This window comes from Vicia villosa, linkage group LG2, assembly GCF_029867415.1.
Source record: "Vicia villosa cultivar HV-30 ecotype Madison, WI linkage group LG2, Vvil1.0, whole genome shotgun sequence".
NCBI classification, from domain to species: Eukaryota; Viridiplantae; Streptophyta; class Magnoliopsida; order Fabales; family Fabaceae; genus Vicia; species Vicia villosa.
Window position 1 is genome coordinate 11,905,629 of NC_081181.1, and position 16,941 is coordinate 11,922,569.

The following is a 16,941-nucleotide window of genomic DNA, read 5'->3' on the forward strand; positions in this document are numbered from 1 at the left end:
ATCACAACACCACAAAAATGAATCTCCTCAATCAATCACGGAACTTTCAAGATAACATTCAGATCCATGCAACAAGGAAAAAGAATGAGATAGAAGATGAAAGAAATAATTTGTAAGTGTTCAAGAAAGATTCAAAACTCTTTTGAAAATCTAATAACAAATGGTTTGTGAGTCTTCAAATAATCAATGAAAGAATTTTTTTCTAACATTATAAAAGGTTTGAGAGTTAAAAATGATTTATAGGTGCTAGAGATGAAGCATAAAAGTTGGTGAAAAATTCATGTTTGATTCAAGTCAAGAGCATTTAGTGAATTGAGTCAAGTTAGCAAAGTAATGTGGAAGAAGATATACGCTTTTTTTAGTGATTCTAGTCAAGACTAATGGATGATTTGACTCACACAGCCTATGATTCAAGTCAGCTTGGTCATGATTTTACTCCAACTTGGCAGAGGCTGAAGAATGGTCCGTAATCCAACTTATGCACAAACTGTGATCCGACTCACAGAGTGTGTGATTCGAATCAAAGCAAGATGCATTTCGATTCACAAGTTGCAACAAAGCTCTGGTTCCTTTCTTCCTTGTTTGATTCGACTCAGAGGAATGTGTGATTCGGATCACACTTCCAAAATTTCAAAAACTCAAATTTTCAACGATCTTTTGAGATTTTACCTTTGGCATGGCTTAAATAAATCTCAATTATAGTTCTTGTTCCAAAAACTCGACTAATTAACTTAAAGTATAATGTTCATACTCAAACACAAACACTTTGAATTATACAAGCTAAAACACAATCAAAAACTCGATCCTTAAAGATGCCTAATTGAAGAGGAGACTCAAATATAAAACTAAATTCAAATTAAAGCTTAAGGGACAAACAACAAAACCACATAGATGTCTCCCCTTTAATGTATCAGAGACATGCAACTTCAAAGGAGGCCATGCAATATTCAATTTTCTCAAATAGGAGTTTTAGAAATATCTATTAATTGTCGACACCTCTAACAAGGTGGGTGATGAGGTGTATAGACACATGCACATACAATGGTTATTATGATGTATCTTCTATTTCTGATGGGTTTGACCATTTTCATAGACAATAATGTCACCTACACCACTTGGTATATTTATAGTATTTTAGAGATTTAGATATGGCTGATGACTGCACCTGGATATATGACTCTTTTCTATATCATATTCATATAATTATTGAATTATTTGTTGAAAAATATTTTATTCAATGTTGCTTAAGTATATATTGAAGCAGACATGAATTTATCAACATTTCTAGGTATTGGTGGACGAGAGAACGGTCACAAGTACACATAGATTGATCCATGTGCCAACATCTTTATTCCAATGAAAGCTCACTCTAATACATAATTGTATCGATAGTGCATGAAATTGATTACTAACGCAGTATGTGTTGTTTGATAACTATGCCACTTATTGTAACGCAGTATGTGTTGCTTGATAACTATGCCACTTATTGAGACACGCACCCACCCACTAGATGACAACTACTTCTATTCTAGTTTGATAAGATACGGATTGCATAAGGTATGATACCTTATTGAGCGCGTTTGGTGCTAGTTCGTGTACAAGCAATATACTCCCAAGCATCTTATCGTCTTTGCTCTTCATGTGTTTAGTACAAGGAACATATTTTGTCTGAGAACCGAGGTGTCCAGATCCTACATGGTTGGGAAACTATATATAAATGCATGAGGTGATATTTTAAGATGTAGTTAATCCTCTAACTACATTAAACAAGAAACAAAGGTTTTAGTATATTTTATACGAGAACAACTACTTATATGATTCTCAATTTGGAAGGACAGTCATTTATCTTGCAAAGGAGGCAACACTAAATGAAGGTGGCATTATGAGTGATATTATCTTGCATATGCTCGCATCCGAGACTTGGCTTCTAAATTACAATCTAGTGGGATTGTACAGAAGGGCATTGATGCCCACGTTGATGTTTAAGAGACTTTGAAGGATGCCGATACTTAAAATACAAATGAAGAGGTTAGACAAAAAGCGCATTAGTTTTCGTGCAATGCAGCATGATGCATTCTTTTTTGGGACATCTGGTTAGTATTATTTAGGTAGTATTTTGTGTGCCATATTATGCATCCGACATCATCACGTATTTTCTTTAACATGTTATATTGTGCATTATTTTAGATATATTATATCATTGGTTTCTATTATGCGATATAGATTGCACCAACCTTGGTTTCACTGACACTCAACTGCATAATGACAGTGATATGTTGAGCTGGAGTAACCTGGCTGTCCAGTCCAGTGACATACATCCCTGTTGCTATACTTAAATTTGCAACAATTACCAACGAGGGAGGCGAAACAGCGAGACAGTGGCAAAAACGGCTACAAGAACGGGGAGAACGATATGGCAAAAACCAAAAAGCACAAGCAATAACAACAAAGCGAAACGCTTTGATAGACATAAGACATGTTACATAGATATGAATCATTTCTTAGAATCATTCATACTAAAGCGTCTCAGCCTTTTGTCTATGTATATACTCTAACTTAGGCCGCGCAGTTTTTGTGATCTATCTCTATAGATCATGTTTTAGTGAGAACTTGATTTCTTTGCAACATGCATATTAAATTGCTAGTAAAAACTTTTGGTAGTGTTGATTTAATTACTAACGGTGAACCTCTTTCAATATGAGGGGAATGTGCTTTCTTTGATCTAAACAAAGAGATATTACAGCAACTTTTTTGAATTTTACAAGGCAGTGAAACTCACATTTCAGCAGAGGGATTGAGCAGCAAAACCACTGCTATGTCAGCATTCATTCACTAGGGAGTACATTGAAGAAATGATAAACCTCATCTTCATCAAAGACACCTACCTCTGTTGAACAAACAGCGCAGCAGACTTGTTTTAATTTTTCATTACTAGATGAAATTGCATCGCTCCCACCAAATTCTTTGTCCCTTCTATTTCTTTTTCTTGATGTTGAGCTACTTTGCATCATAACTGGTTTATCCTCAATCTTGCAGTTTGTAACAAATATCGCTCTATATTGGGTCAAATATTTCTCGTGCCTGTAAGACACAAATAAAGTCACAAACCACAAATATTATTGCAATCTACCAATTTAGAATTCATACACAAAATACTCTGTAATAGACATAAACATATCTAGTGAGAAAAATTCTTGTGACTCATGAGAACAATCAACAATGACCATAAAACCATATATGAATGATCAAGATTTTTACTCCTCGTTTTCATGTTTGCGCTTAATATGCTCCCTCCCTATAATATGTGCAAGGCCGTTTTTGAGGGTGAACAGGGCGGACTACCGTACTGGGCCCAAAATTTTTCACGATTAAACAATGGTTAAATAGGACCGTTAAATCACATGTAAATAGAGTCTCTATTTGTTTTGTCATGGTTAAATTGCGGATAACCTACATAGGGCCTCCAAAAACTTGAGACGGCTTTCAATATGTGTATGAATGCATGCGAAACAACACAAAATACATAAGTTGGTTTGCAAGTATAAATATCGGCGTATACCTTTGACATTCTAGGCAGAGTGTGGTGAAGCAAGCAGGGCAGCAAAGCACCGCATCAGAATCACGTCCATGTCTATTTTTATGAATCCACTTTTCATCCTTTTCGTCAAGGTCAGGATCATAAAACTCTGGTTTCGTTGCGTAGTCAATCTCTTCATCATCAGAAACTGTGATATTTATATCAAATAAACAAAAAAAATTAGATGATTAGGTCAATACACAAGACCGTCTTCATGGCTGTGAAAGACAAGCTACGGCACAAGGCCCAAGGCCCAAAAGAACCTCATAAAATAGTTGTGGCACTTAAACCGTAGTTAACCTACTCAGAGCCTACGAAAACTTAAGACGGTCCCACAATACAATGTCAAGCATTGCATAGTCTGCTGAAAAACACTCTAAAAAATACATGATTCCTCTCTCCTCTCTCAAAACCCTAGATTTCCCTTTCCTCTAAACTCAAATTCACTTAACAAATTTCTAACCACTAAAATTTGCCTATAACAAAGATGCAACAGTTACATTTTTATTGGCAGGTAATTTGAAATTAAGAGAAGCGTGATAACAATTACACTATTCAAAAAAAAAAAAAAAGTGGTGTTAATAATTACCAGTTTGTTGTGAATTGGTGGGTGATTTGGCATCTCCTTGTTCCATCTCTGGGAAACGTCACTCTGTGAGAGAGAAAAGAAACGAATTGAAGATGGAAAGTGGAGCCTTTGAAGCCCACAACACTATATTGGGCCTGGGTTTCGCTAAACAAATTCCATCAAAATACTACTAACACATTTTTTTTTTAATTTTTTAATTTTGTTAACTTTTGATTTGATAGAGAAACAAAGGTTATTGAAGCGACCATTGTTAGCGATTCAATTACACTTTTTATTTTATGTGAGATGATCAAAATAATTTATAATTTACGAATAGATAAAATAAACATTATATTATAATAAATATATGTTTAGTTATTTAGCGTAGAGAATTTTAAATTAACATTTAAAAAGAAATTTGATAATTAACTTTCAATTTTAATAATTCATTAGAGAACACCTATCTAGTTTATGAAACAAATATCCATCTCTCTTATCTAAATAATTTTATTTTATTCAAAATTTTAATCACTATCGAGTGTTTTTAAATTCTGAACCATCGATCGAACCGATTGAATAGAAAATCAAAAAGATTATCGATTGGTCTAATTGCTGGATCAGTTAAACCCTTAAAGTATTAAACTAGTGAAAATCAATTAAAATCAGCCAAAATCAACTAATCATCAATTTTGAAAAATCGGCAGTTTAAATACTTGCTTTATTTTTTCATCAAATAAACGATATTGTTTTGATAATTTTTTAAAAATAAATTAAAATATACATAGACTTTATTTAAAACTTATTTGAAATAATTTTTTCTTTGAAATTAAATTTATTAGTTCAAAATTTATTTAGAATTTAGATTTAAAGAATTAACTTTGTAAAATTATAAAATTTTAATATTTTGTAGGTGTCGTGAATTTTTTTAGAAATAAAAGCATTTGATTGGATCAGTTTAATAATTATAAAATTTTGTTAGAAATCAAGTTTAATCCATTTTATTGATGTGATTCAACTAATGACTCAGTGGTTCGATCAATGAACCAATAACTTAGTATCTTCACCAATTTAATGATCGATCCAATTTTTAAAATATTGTAATATCACATAAATTGCATAGTCCTAAAATTCTCCCGTTCCACAAAACAAATACAATTCTATATTTTATAAATTAAAATAGGTGGACAGTCCGATATTTTTGATACTCTTAAATTTAGATGGATGTGAATACCTTATTCAATTAAATAATATTATTCTAAATCATATCACTTTTTAAAATTATTTTATTTTAAAAATAATAAATTAGTTTTCCCTAAATATACTTATACCCAATTAAAAATCATAAAAACTCATATCATATCACTTTTTAAATTATTTTATTTTAAAATAAATACCCAATTAAAAATCATAAGAACTCGTGACTAACAAAAGAAATTTACCAAACCTCAAAAGTTGGTCTAGTCACTAGACTCTAGTAGTGGAGGCTTAGATTTTGAGAGTATGCTCCTCTCAAAGTCCTAAATTCGAATTCCGCTGCCGATTAGTCGATCGTATGACCGAATATCAAGATTTAAAAAAAAAAACAAAAGAAATTTACCTAATACTCCATTTGATAATAAGAAAGTTCATTAAATAGGACTCATCACATTTTTATTTACACATTGCTTGAAATTTGCAGAACTATTATACATTCTGTGGGATAATTTTGCTAATAAAAACATAATTACTATTTATTGTTTACTAACTTTCCCTTCTTCATTATGATTTCTGTAGACTCATCTTCTTTTGATGATTTTTCTTTCTCTTTGGCATGATTTTGCAAAGACCTAATTCTCATGCTGTAAATTCCTCTTTGAAGATTAATCATTTGGAAAAGAAATTATTTATCAGTCTTCATTCTTCATTCAAGCTTAACTTAATGATAATTCAGACATATAGGAAACTGAGAGTGTAAAAGCCATCCAAAATGGCACAATCATTGTATAAGCTGTAGCTGATTTGTAACACCTTGAGAATATGTAGTGTACAAACTTTATTGCAAGAATGAGGAAGCCATTGAGAATGGTTTGTGGTTTTATATTGAGTGGTTTTTTACCTTTACTGCCAAAGATATTACAATCATTTTCTGGTTTATAATAGGTTGGAGTTCCACATATAAAAGAGCTAAAAATAGCACCTGCAAAAAGCCCTAAAAGGGCATAAAACAAAACAACTTTGTTCATGTTTAGTCTTACTTTTGAATCCTTTTTGATCTTGTACACTTATGCACTCTTAGAGATTTGAGAATGCTACATTATATAAGTTTTTTAAAGTTACAAAATTTGTAGAGTACTCTTAAGATTAAGAATGATTCATAGCATGGTTAGTTGAATGTTTAAAATAAGAGAAGGTCAACATGTCTAGTTATTGTGCAACAAGTCAACTTGGAGGGCAAGGTATAACTAACAATAATACTACAATAAATTATTTAACATCGAGTCAAATAAGCCACACCAAACATGGTTTCCAAATTGACACAAGAAAAGTGTAGTGTGTTTTGGATTAAGGAATTTGTAGGGAGAGGAGGACGAAATACTTTTTTTTATAAATTGTTTTCGGCTAAAGTTAGTTGTGATATTGACAATTAACCGTGTCTTCTAATAATTGTTCCCAATTGTGATTTCATTTTAGAGTAACTAGTAAAGGACCCGTGCGTTCGCACGGGTCACGCAAATTCAATATAGATAATAATAAAATATATAATAATATAAAATGCATATAAAAATTAGTTTCATTTAATATGAAATTCATATAATTAGGTAGTTAGATACCATTGTGTCCGCACGCGTACGTTATTGTTTAAAATATACCATTAGTATCCATTACCCCTGCGTTCGCATGGGTCGCGTAATAATATATCTAACCAATAATAATATTATTGTGTAAATTGTTTTAAAATGTACCACATATAAATTCATTAATTATTATATTGTGTATGAAAATCCATTCTAATATTTAAATAATGATGTATATAAAAAATATATATATTTGTTTAGAATATATATTGTTTTCGACTAAAGTTAGTTGTGATATTGGCAATTAACAGTGTCTTCTAATAATTGTTCCCAATTGTGATTTCTTTTTAGAGTAATTATTTAAAACTATGTTCTACAACTATGAAATCTTTTAATAATTTAGAAGTTGTAGAGAATTTTTGAGTTTTGTAAGCTACACTAAAAAATATGTAAAATAATAAAAAGTAAAAAGATAAATGTGAAAATAGTTTGATCTAATGATTTGTGTAGGATATTTATCAAGAAAAATATTCAACTTTTTATAAAATTGTGACTTAGATTATTTTTGCGTGTAATGTGTGAGTGATCGAAGGTTTGAGACAAATGGACCTCCACCAGGGACATAGAATTGTGATCTATAAAAATGTCACTTCATTCAATTATTTTCGCATGTAATGCTTTTGTATTGTTCACTAACCGCACTAGTGGTGTCTAAATGATGGAACCCAATCTCAAATGTCCAATTATCACATTTATCTGGAGTTTGGACTTTGACCCTTTCTTGCACCTCATGTCATTCGCGGACTCTAAAACCTAAACCATGGAACACAATCTCAAATGTCCAATTATCACATTTGCCTGGACTTTGACTCTTTCTTGCACCTCATGTAATACGCGGACTCTAACAAATTGAAGACTCCACTCTTTCTTGTTCGGTTGCAATTTCATTCGGCTAGCTTTGCTTTGACTAAAAAACGTTCAACTAACTTTAAATGTCCTAGTCCCTTTTAGACTGATAATTATTATACTAGTTATAGTCGTTTTTTTGGATTCTAGATCTTCCAATTATCAAACCCCATAACTATTATGCTAGCTATAGTCCCCTTTTGAGTTCGAGATCCTCCAATTATCCACACCCAAGGTTTCAGTGTACCAACAAGATGCATATCAACTATTAGATTATGGATTTTATTATCATGCCAAGATTTCAATGTCATAAGCGACTTATGGATTTCCACACAAGGATGCCGTGCTAAGAGCATCAATATCTATAATTTTATGTCATGCCTACACTATTCCCAAAGCAACGATGTCTCCTTAGATAATTGGGTGGTAACGCTCAATATCGTTCTTAAAGATATATATATATATATATATATATATATATATATATATATATATATATATATATATATATATATATATATATATATATATATATATATATATATATATATATATATATATATATATATATATATTGTGGTATTTTGTAGAACCCATTTTAGAATTTTTAATGAATTACATAAATATTTAAAAAATATAGATAAGCTGTTTAAATAATTGAAAAGTATAAAATCATATAATAAATTTAGTAAGACCCATTTAAACAACTAAATGAGTTTTTTTGGATGTGGATGCTCTAAGAAGATTGTAAGAAGCCACACCAATGTTTAAAAGTAGTTCGAAATTCAAAGACAAATTCATGTCCCCACTTTTTAATAATAAAATAAGGCACCTCTACATCTTTATATGGCTAAGATTGTGATCTAATAACGAATCAAAATACTTCAAAAAAACTTAGACGTTCATTCATTAAAGATGATAATGGAAGGGCAGATGAAAAACCATAAAACAGAAGAGGAACCCATAACAAAGAACCTTGGTCGAAATGTATATGGCTTAACGGTCACACACACAATTGTATCGTCCAACATGATTGTCTCCATCTACTACAATTCCCTTTTTTTATCTTTCCTAATGAGATCCAAGTTCATATCTCTAGTCTTGAAACATTATATAACCCCAAGTTTCAGGTCATTAATCCCAAACACTTACTTTTAATTACTTTTAAATCTAGTGTTAAAAACTTATCACCCACAATGGATCATCTGTCCCATATGATTAAACGCTAAAATTTCAAACAACTTTTCTAATTTAGAAAAAAATCGTCAACTATGTTTCCTAATGACATTAACAATCTACCTGCATCACTCATTTAACATCCCAGGTGACCGATGGTTAACAATTATCAGTAATGACAAATTTCAACCTGAGCATGACATGCTACGATTATCGTTGTAAAATAAGAAGAGTGCGGATGAAGGATAACAATTAACACTGGACAATTGAGGAAGATGATCTGTACATAAAACAGGGAAAATTTGCTATCAACTCTGTATAGCATACCTAAAATCTCAACAACTGTATACTGACACAAAATACCATATTCCAGCCATCTAAAAAAATTGGAAAAAAGACCTTTAAAATTGGACAAAGTTACCAGCCAAGGGCTTACAAGAACTTCTATAGACATAATAATGCAAGTAATCTACTATTCACGGACACCCTCAGCTGCATGTGACTGTTCCCAATTCCAGTTTTAAACGCCAAATCATACCTGCAGAAACACCATGGACATGCTATTCAGCATTAGATATCAACTCATAACATAATAATGATTTGATTAAACAACTAAATTCCTTCCAATTCACTAACTGATGTTTTATTTCTCTTCATTTGCACTTCTTTCTACAAAGCATAGCCTTAAATAAAACACGGAAAGAAAACAATTATATAAAAAAGTTCAAGACTCCTAAAATAAAACGAATATCCAGGACGTGATGACTATACTCGGAAAGAACACTTCAAATCTGAGATGCAGTTCAGACTATCAACACTTAATATAAGATAATTATAAGACGAGAATATAATAATCTTGAAAAATGCATGGCATTAATCAACTCGCTAATTAGAATGACAATACAAGTACTCTGGGAATACTGATATGAACGTTCTCACCCCAAAACAATGCAAAAAAAAAAAAAAAATATAGTTTTGTTAATTGCAAATGGCGGTAAAAATGGGCGGTTGTTGAAATTTTGCAATGCAAAACAGTTTTGTTAATTGCGGATGGTGGGAAATAGGCGAATGTTGAAATTTGCAAATTGGAGAACCATAGGGGTTAGTCCAAATCCCGCTACGCTATAGTGGCTATTAAACAACATTGGAGAAAATAAATTGACTTTGACAAGAAGTGTAAATATTAGAACCGCCAACAAAACTGATCCAAGAAAGACGCCTAGAAAATCAACAAGGCTAGACTTACATATGACATGGTTTGTCAAACATTTGAACATATAATTCTACGCAGCACTCAAAAACAGTAATAAAACAGAACATTAGCCAAAAAGAATAGAGTTGAGTATTGATTTGAATGTTTCAGGACTAATACAAAATCTAAACCTTAAACACACTAATTAAATGTTCAAAACTAACTAAATCTAAGCCAAAATCATAACAATAACAATGATCCAAAATTCTAATCAAAACATAATGTATCTGAAATGCTAATAAACTAGAAAATGACTCACGATAAAGAACACCATCATTATCGTCATATAAAACGAACATAAGACAGATTAATACCTTTCTAGATACTTACAATTTTCAATCCAAATCTTCTTGCCTATTTCCCAATCCCCTTCCATCAGAGTCCTGATCAGAGTTACCAGAATCAAAAGGATACCGCAAAGATATTCTAAAAGTCCTGTGGACAGGTCTATTTCCTCCTCCACCACCACCACCACCAGTACCGCTCCCATCAACAACAGACCTCAAACCATCGCCGCCACCACCACCACTGCTCCCATCCCGGTTCTCATAATCCGCATCATCAGTAGGCAATTCATATCGACAAACAGGGCACGAGTTATGCAATTGAAGCCACGGAAGCAAGCAATCATCATGATACACATGCTTACAAGGCATTTGCTTCACCTGCAAGCCCTTCTCAAACTCATCCTGACAAACAGCACACTGGTTCATCTCCGAGTTCAACAACTCATCATCAACAGTAACACTTGGTAGATTCTGAACAGCCTCTTTCGACGCCGGCGGTGTTCCATACCGGTTAGGATCATTCTCAGCAAGCTGCTGAATCAATTGCTCGAGACCAGGACCAAGGAAGTAATCTCCCATGTTAGACGGAATACGAAACCCTGATTCGGAATCAGAACCTTGATTGATCTCGAACTGAATATTAGCACCATCAGCATGAAGGCCGTTAAGATGATTCTGAAGGAAAGTGATCGGGTCGAAATTATCGGTCTCCGGTTCGGCGGTTTCGAGCCGGGTCCGTGAAATGGAAGCAGAAGAAAGCAACAAAGGGAGAAGAGAAAAAGGATGGAAGGGGAAATCGGATTCGTTATCGGAATCGTCTTGGTTGAAACGAAAAATGACGTTAGGGTTAGGGTTTGGATCGGGAGTGCATTCTTCAATGAAACCTTGAAAGCAGATTGGACAGAAAGGCTCGGAATCCTCCGAGCAGGTAACTCTTTGAGTGCAATTGTGGCAGAAGTATAGCTTTCCGCCACCGCCGTCGCCGCCGCCAGAAGACATGACTCGTCGGAGTAAAGGCGACTCAAACTAAAAATGACAGCAACAAGTTTGATACGTTTCAAATCAATCAATTCTAGTAACTTGTTTATTTTGCTTCTTAAATGTATAAATGGGCCTAACAAATGGGCCTTATATTTGAGTTAACTTTGGGCCTGGCCCAGCCCAACTAAACAACATGATATGTTTTTTATTAAAAAAAAAAAACAGATAGATAGATATTTATAACTGATTATTAACATAATCTTCTTCTTCTTCCTTCTTCTTCTGGTGCGATTTTGGGAAAACGCTGAAGCAGAACTCGACGCAAACCTCTTCGGTATGTGTAGTCTCATTTCGAAGTCACACTGTAACTTAGGATTGGGGAAACTCTCTTTGCCACCTCTTCAATCAAGGTGAGTTGAATTGAATTTTTACGAATTATTATTATTATTATTATTTTTTTGTGTTGTTGTTGTTGTTAGTAGTAGTTTCTCGATATTGTTATGTGATTATTTACTATGTGTTTGTTTGTAGTAAGTCTGAATATGGAATTGTGAGGGTGAAAATGAGTGGGAGATTGAAGGTGGTGTGTAAGGGTATGTTGACACAGAGGAAATTCATGCAGAGGAAGAAGAAAATGGTGGTTTTCAAGGATGATGATGATGAAGAACCTGAGAAGAAAAATTGGTTGAGACTCATGAAATTGATAGATGAGTCTGGCTCTGCTGTTTCTGTGCTCTCTTCTGAGAAGATGAAGAACAAAACTATTCCGAAAGACCTTGTTGTTGGTACTTTAATAAGGTTTAAACAACTCAAGAAGTGGAATGTTGTTGCTGAGGTATATTTTCCAATGCATTGCTCTTTGTATTTTTTTTTTCTGAATGAATTTGGCTTCAAATGTTTTTTGTTTGACTGTTTGGAGGATAATTTAGTTTAAACTTTTAGCTTTTCTAATGATTCTAACCTCTGCAGCACGAAGCCTCTTGTATTCAGTGTGTGTCTCAGTGTCCAACCGACCTTATACTGAATAAAGAGTATATATGTATTGGTATCATTGTCTTAGTCCATTTTTTACCTTAGTTGTAACAACAGACAAAACCATAAAAAGATACTTAGGGGGGAGGAATTTAAAAAAAGGCTATATGTAGTTAGGTATAAACTACCACTTTCGACTTTTGAATTTTTACGTATAAAATATAAATTAATAAAGTACGAAAACAAGGAGAATTTACGTTGGTAGCAATGATATATATACATTGACACAAGTGTTAGAGGATAAAACATAATAGGAATTGCAATTTTTTACCTTTTAAATTTAAAACCTGTAGGAACCGTGTTATTATTTGGTTGGTGAATATCATTTTTAAAACAAAGGGCCTCTGAAGATTTTGTCAAATGAGGATGGCGACCGCTCCTAAACCTTTATACTTAGTTCCGTCCCTAGTGTCAATGTGTTTGAGTCGTGAAAAGTGTCTGTGCTTTATAGATTCTAATTACCTGTGGGTTGTTATGTGGTTTCTATTCTGTTTAGATTCTTGTATGGCTTAGAGGACAAAGCTGGTGGGATTTTAGTAAGATGGATTTCATCTTGCTTATTACGGCTTATGGAAAGCTTGGAGACTTCAATGGTGCTGAGAGGGTGTTGGGCTTGATGAATAAGAATGGTTATGCACCAAATGTAGTGTCTCAAACTGCACTTATGGAAGCATATGGAAAAGGAGGCAAATACAACAATGCTGAAGCGATTTTTCGTAGGATGCAAACATTTGGCCCTGAGCCTTCTGCATTCACATATCAGATTATACTTAAAACATTTGTTGAGGTAACATAAATATCATATTTATCCTGTCCAATTTTATTTACCAGTAACATTGCACTTATTGCTTTTACCCTCTGTGCTAGTGGTTATCGTTGTTGTTGTTGTTATTGTACTTCAGTTTACCTATAAGATACATTCAGTTGAAGTAAAATATATTAATTGCTGCATTCTTAACTTTAATTTCTTTATGTTTGGTTAAAGTCGAAGCAAGCACCTTAAACATATGTCCTCATGTGAATTTGAACATAGAGATATTATGGGATACATGTTACAACCACCATCCAAACTAATCATGAATGTCCCATGAATGATTACTCAACTCCAACACGTTTCCTCATATTTCTTTCATAACTACATTGAACTCAGTGTAGATTTCTGTTATAGAGTGCTGGGCTTTCAATTTCGGATTCATATAATTGATTCAATTCAATTGTAGGGGAACAAGTTTAAGGAAGCTGAAGAAGTATTTGACAAGCTATTGAATGATGAGAATCCACCTTTGAAACCAGATCAGAAGATGTTTAACATGATGATTTATATGTATAAGAAGGCTGGAAGTCATGAAAAGGCTCGCAAGACATTCGCACTGATGGCTGAACGGGGAATTGAACGATCTACTGTAACATATAATAGCCTGATGTCATATGAAACAAATTACAAGGAAGTTTCAAACATATATGATCAGGTAAAATAAAAATATCTGTCTACTTTTTACAGAGTCCTCGATAGATTCAGGATTCTTTCATTTCATTTGTGTTGTATCCTATGCATGGTTACTGTAGTCAACATTTTCCTGAAAATATTCATACAATTAAGTGATTTTATTTCTCTTATCTTATGGTTTAGAAACCTTTCTCCATGTTAAATCGATCAGAATTTTATTAAAATATCAAATCTCTGATGTATGAAACTCGGTCCTTATTCACAAGAGGCAATGGTTTTCTCTGGAATTTCCCCCAACAGATTATTTATTTAATCTTGTGGTATTTTCAAGACTTTCCATTGGTTTTTGTCTCGAAGATCTGTTCCCTTTTTAATTTACTGTCTATAATTAATTCATCAGATTTTGAAGTAAATGCCTAATTTTAGATGCAAAGAGCTGATCTCAGACCCGACGTGGTTAGCTATGCCTTACTCATCAATGCTTACGGGAAAGCCAGGAGGGAGGATGAAGCATTAGCAGTATTTGAGGAAATGCTTGATGCTGGTGTCAGGTATGCCAGAGAATGAGAGAATAAAACTGTTAATGCCATGAGTTAATAGAAAGCTTGATAGATTAGCTTATTACTCCAAGAGTAATATAATATTTTATAATTATAATCAGCACTGTAAAATTGAATTTACCTTAATTTGAAATTATTGTATCCTTGAAATCTAGAACTTTCTGATTCTGTTGCTAAATAAAATTTATTTTATCTTCCTTTTAAAAAGTTACTGTATTCTCTTCCTTTTCACAGGCCAACTCGAAAAGCTTACAATATTTTACTTGATGCATTTTCCATGTCGGGAATGGTCGAGCAAGCTCGGACTGTGTTTAAGAGCATGAGAAGGGATAAGTAAGTTGCATTCCTTTCTATTGTTAGTTTATATTAATATGTTTAACGAATCTGCCATTATTAACATTAAAATTTAAAGATATCTGTTATTTAAGCAATTCAAAAGAACTTACACTCTGTTGTCTATTAATGAATAAGGAGTATCCAAAAATAAATAAGAAAACCTGCTTCAAGAAGTTGTTTGCGTTTGGTCATTTTTAATTCATGTGCCGATTCAATTATGAATTTAGAGAATGTATTGCGATAGCATTTTACCATTTCGTTTTACTTTTTTTTGGTGCAGGTACATGCCAGATCTTTGCTCATATACTACAATGTTATTAGCATATGTCAATGCTCCTGACATGAAGGGTGCAGAGAAGTTCTTCAAAAGATTGATACAAGACGGATTTGAGCCTAATGTTGTCACTTATGGAACCATAATTAACGGGTATGCTAAGGAAAATGACATTGAGAAGGTAATGGAAAAGTACGAGGAAATGCTTGCGCGGGGTATCAAGGCCAACCAAACAATTTTGACGACTATCATGGATGCACATGGAAAAAACGGAGAATTTGACAGTGCTGTTCATTGGTTTAAAGAAATGGAGTTGAGTGGACTTGTTCCTGATCAGAAAGCTAAAAATATCCTTCTATCTTTAGCAAAAACAGAAGAAGATAAAATAGTGGCTAATGAGTTGCTACTAGATTCCACTGAAGTTAACAATTTACCTAAAGCTAATGACCTTGATGAAGAGGACGACGATGATGATGAAGAAGAAGATAACTACGAATATTTTGACGACCAGGTTGCGATGACTAATGACAAACAACCAGAGGAGTCTGAGTTAAACCATGTCAAGTAGTTAAAGATATAGACAGTAAAAATTTTGTACACTTTCAAATTTAGGGAATTTGTATTTTTATTGAGATTGAAACTATCTATTCATTTTAAATTGTCATTATAATACAAGAAATTCCAGAGGATTTTATCTATCAAGAGTTAAGTTGGGAAATTGAAAAAAGTATTTTGCCCCATCATCCATTTATGGCTAATTAGCAAGTAGTATATTATCAATTCACAAGTAGGGGTGGGAATAGGCTGGGCCGAGCTAGGCTTTGTCAAGCCTGAGCCTGACCTGCTAAAAAATTCAAAGCCTAAGCCTGACCTGTAGCCTATCGTAGGCTTATTTTTTTGGCCTGAGCCTGGCCTTTTAGAAGGCCTGATTGGCCAGTTAGCCTACTTAAAAGCCTATTTCATTTGAACATTTGTAAATAAGTCATTCAACTCAACTTTATATCGACTAACAAATTAAAAGATCAGTGAGATTAAATGTTTGTTTGCATTGACTTATTTGAGTTTACCTAGTATATAAATTTTGTGATACTATTTGTTTGAAAAAACTTATGGAAGTAACTTATGACATTGTTCATAAGATTTTTTTCATCTTATTTTCATAATTTCTTTAAGATAACTAATATTTATTTTTATATTTTAATTCAAAATACAAAATACAATATAATATTAATAAAAATATTCAAATTTATTTAAATAGGTCGGCCTCATAGGCTTAAAAGGCTTTTTATATGGCCCGTGGCCTAGTCTTTTTAGCTAAATAGGCTTATAAAAAAGCCTAGGCCTTTTCTATTTATGTAAAAAGTCTGGCATGACCTTGGCCTATGTAGGCTGGGCCGTAGGCCCTGTTAGTCGGTCTGGCCTATTCTCACCCCTATTCACAAGTTTTCATAAACAATAAGCTAATGCTGTATAAGGTTAAATTTTTACTAAAATTTTTATTTATTTTTTATAAATTAGCGATATTGTGCATCCCTTGAGCTGGGTTACATTACATTAACACAAAATTTTTCCTAACTAAAGGTTTTGTGTCATTGTAAAAATAGTGTCTTTTTAAATTAATTTTATTTGGCTCAGTAATTTTGTACTAAAATTCACTTTTTAGATTAATTAAATTTTTAGATTAATTGAATAATTAATATATCTAGTCTATATATAAATTAGATATATTAATTATAATATTGTTAGGTTGAACATCATCATCGAATTTCAA

At 32.8% G+C, this 16,941-nt stretch overlaps 3 protein-coding genes across 5 annotated transcripts; 1 reads left to right on the forward strand and 2 right to left on the reverse strand.

Annotated features, from left to right (window-relative positions):
• Nucleotides 1–1,173: 1,173 nt before the first annotated feature.
• On the reverse strand, nt 1,174–4,322 carry LOC131645883 (uncharacterized). The gene is made up of 3 exons (XM_058916083.1): nt 4,167–4,322; nt 3,560–3,725; nt 1,174–3,081 (listed from the first exon to the last, which is right to left on the reverse strand). The coding sequence occupies exons 1-3, from the start codon at nt 4,210–4,212 to the stop codon at nt 2,826–2,828; spliced, it is 468 nt and encodes a 155-aa protein (XP_058772066.1). The 5' UTR covers nt 4,213–4,322; the 3' UTR covers nt 1,174–2,825.
• Nucleotides 4,323–9,240: 4,918 nt separating this feature from the next.
• LOC131649173 (E3 ubiquitin-protein ligase RING1-like) lies at nt 9,241–11,601 on the reverse strand. 3 transcript variants are annotated; one of them, XM_058918921.1, is made up of 2 exons: nt 10,584–11,601; nt 9,241–9,539 (listed from the first exon to the last, which is right to left on the reverse strand). In XM_058918921.1, the coding sequence occupies exon 1, from the start codon at nt 11,537–11,539 to the stop codon at nt 10,589–10,591; it is 951 nt and encodes a 316-aa protein (XP_058774904.1). In that variant the 5' UTR covers nt 11,540–11,601; the 3' UTR covers nt 9,241–9,539; nt 10,584–10,588. The 3 variants fall into 3 exon arrangements, with proteins under 3 accessions (XP_058774904.1, XP_058774906.1, XP_058774905.1); XM_058918923.1 differs by having other exon boundaries at nt 9,241–9,561; XM_058918922.1 differs by having other exon boundaries at nt 10,568–11,601.
• Nucleotides 11,602–11,781: 180 nt separating this feature from the next.
• On the forward strand, nt 11,782–15,828 carry LOC131649174 (pentatricopeptide repeat-containing protein At3g59040-like). The gene is made up of 7 exons (XM_058918926.1): nt 11,782–11,931; nt 12,053–12,356; nt 13,050–13,340; nt 13,774–14,022; nt 14,427–14,551; nt 14,795–14,893; nt 15,177–15,828. The coding sequence occupies exons 1-7, from the start codon at nt 11,858–11,860 to the stop codon at nt 15,736–15,738; spliced, it is 1,704 nt and encodes a 567-aa protein (XP_058774909.1). The 5' UTR covers nt 11,782–11,857; the 3' UTR covers nt 15,739–15,828.
• Nucleotides 15,829–16,941: the final 1,113 nt, after the last annotated feature.

What these genes read in the sequence shown, in the direction of transcription:
- LOC131645883 (XM_058916083.1), bottom strand. Translation starts at nt 4,212, where the DNA reads ATGGAACAAGGAGATGCCAAATCACCCACCAATTCACAACAAACTG. An exon ending in CACCAATTCACAACAAACTG is followed by an intron (nt 3,726 to 4,166) that starts GTAATTATTAAC and finishes TAAATATCACAG; the next exon opens with TTTCTGATGATGAAGAGATT. An exon ending in CTCTGCCTAGAATGTCAAAG is followed by an intron (nt 3,082 to 3,559) that starts GTATACGCCGAT and finishes TGTGTCTTACAG; the next exon opens with GCACGAGAAATATTTGACCC.
- LOC131649173 (XM_058918921.1), bottom strand. Translation starts at nt 11,539, where the DNA reads ATGTCTTCTGGCGGCGGCGACGGCGGTGGCGGAAAGCTATACTTCTGC.
- LOC131649174 (XM_058918926.1), top strand. Translation starts at nt 11,858, where the DNA reads ATGTGTAGTCTCATTTCGAAGTCACACTGTAACTTAGGATTGGGGAAA. An exon ending in AGTGGAATGTTGTTGCTGAG is followed by an intron (nt 12,357 to 13,049) that starts GTATATTTTCCA and finishes TATTCTGTTTAG; the next exon opens with ATTCTTGTATGGCTTAGAGG. An exon ending in AAGAGCATGAGAAGGGATAA is followed by an intron (nt 14,894 to 15,176) that starts GTAAGTTGCATT and finishes TTTTTGGTGCAG; the next exon opens with GTACATGCCAGATCTTTGCT.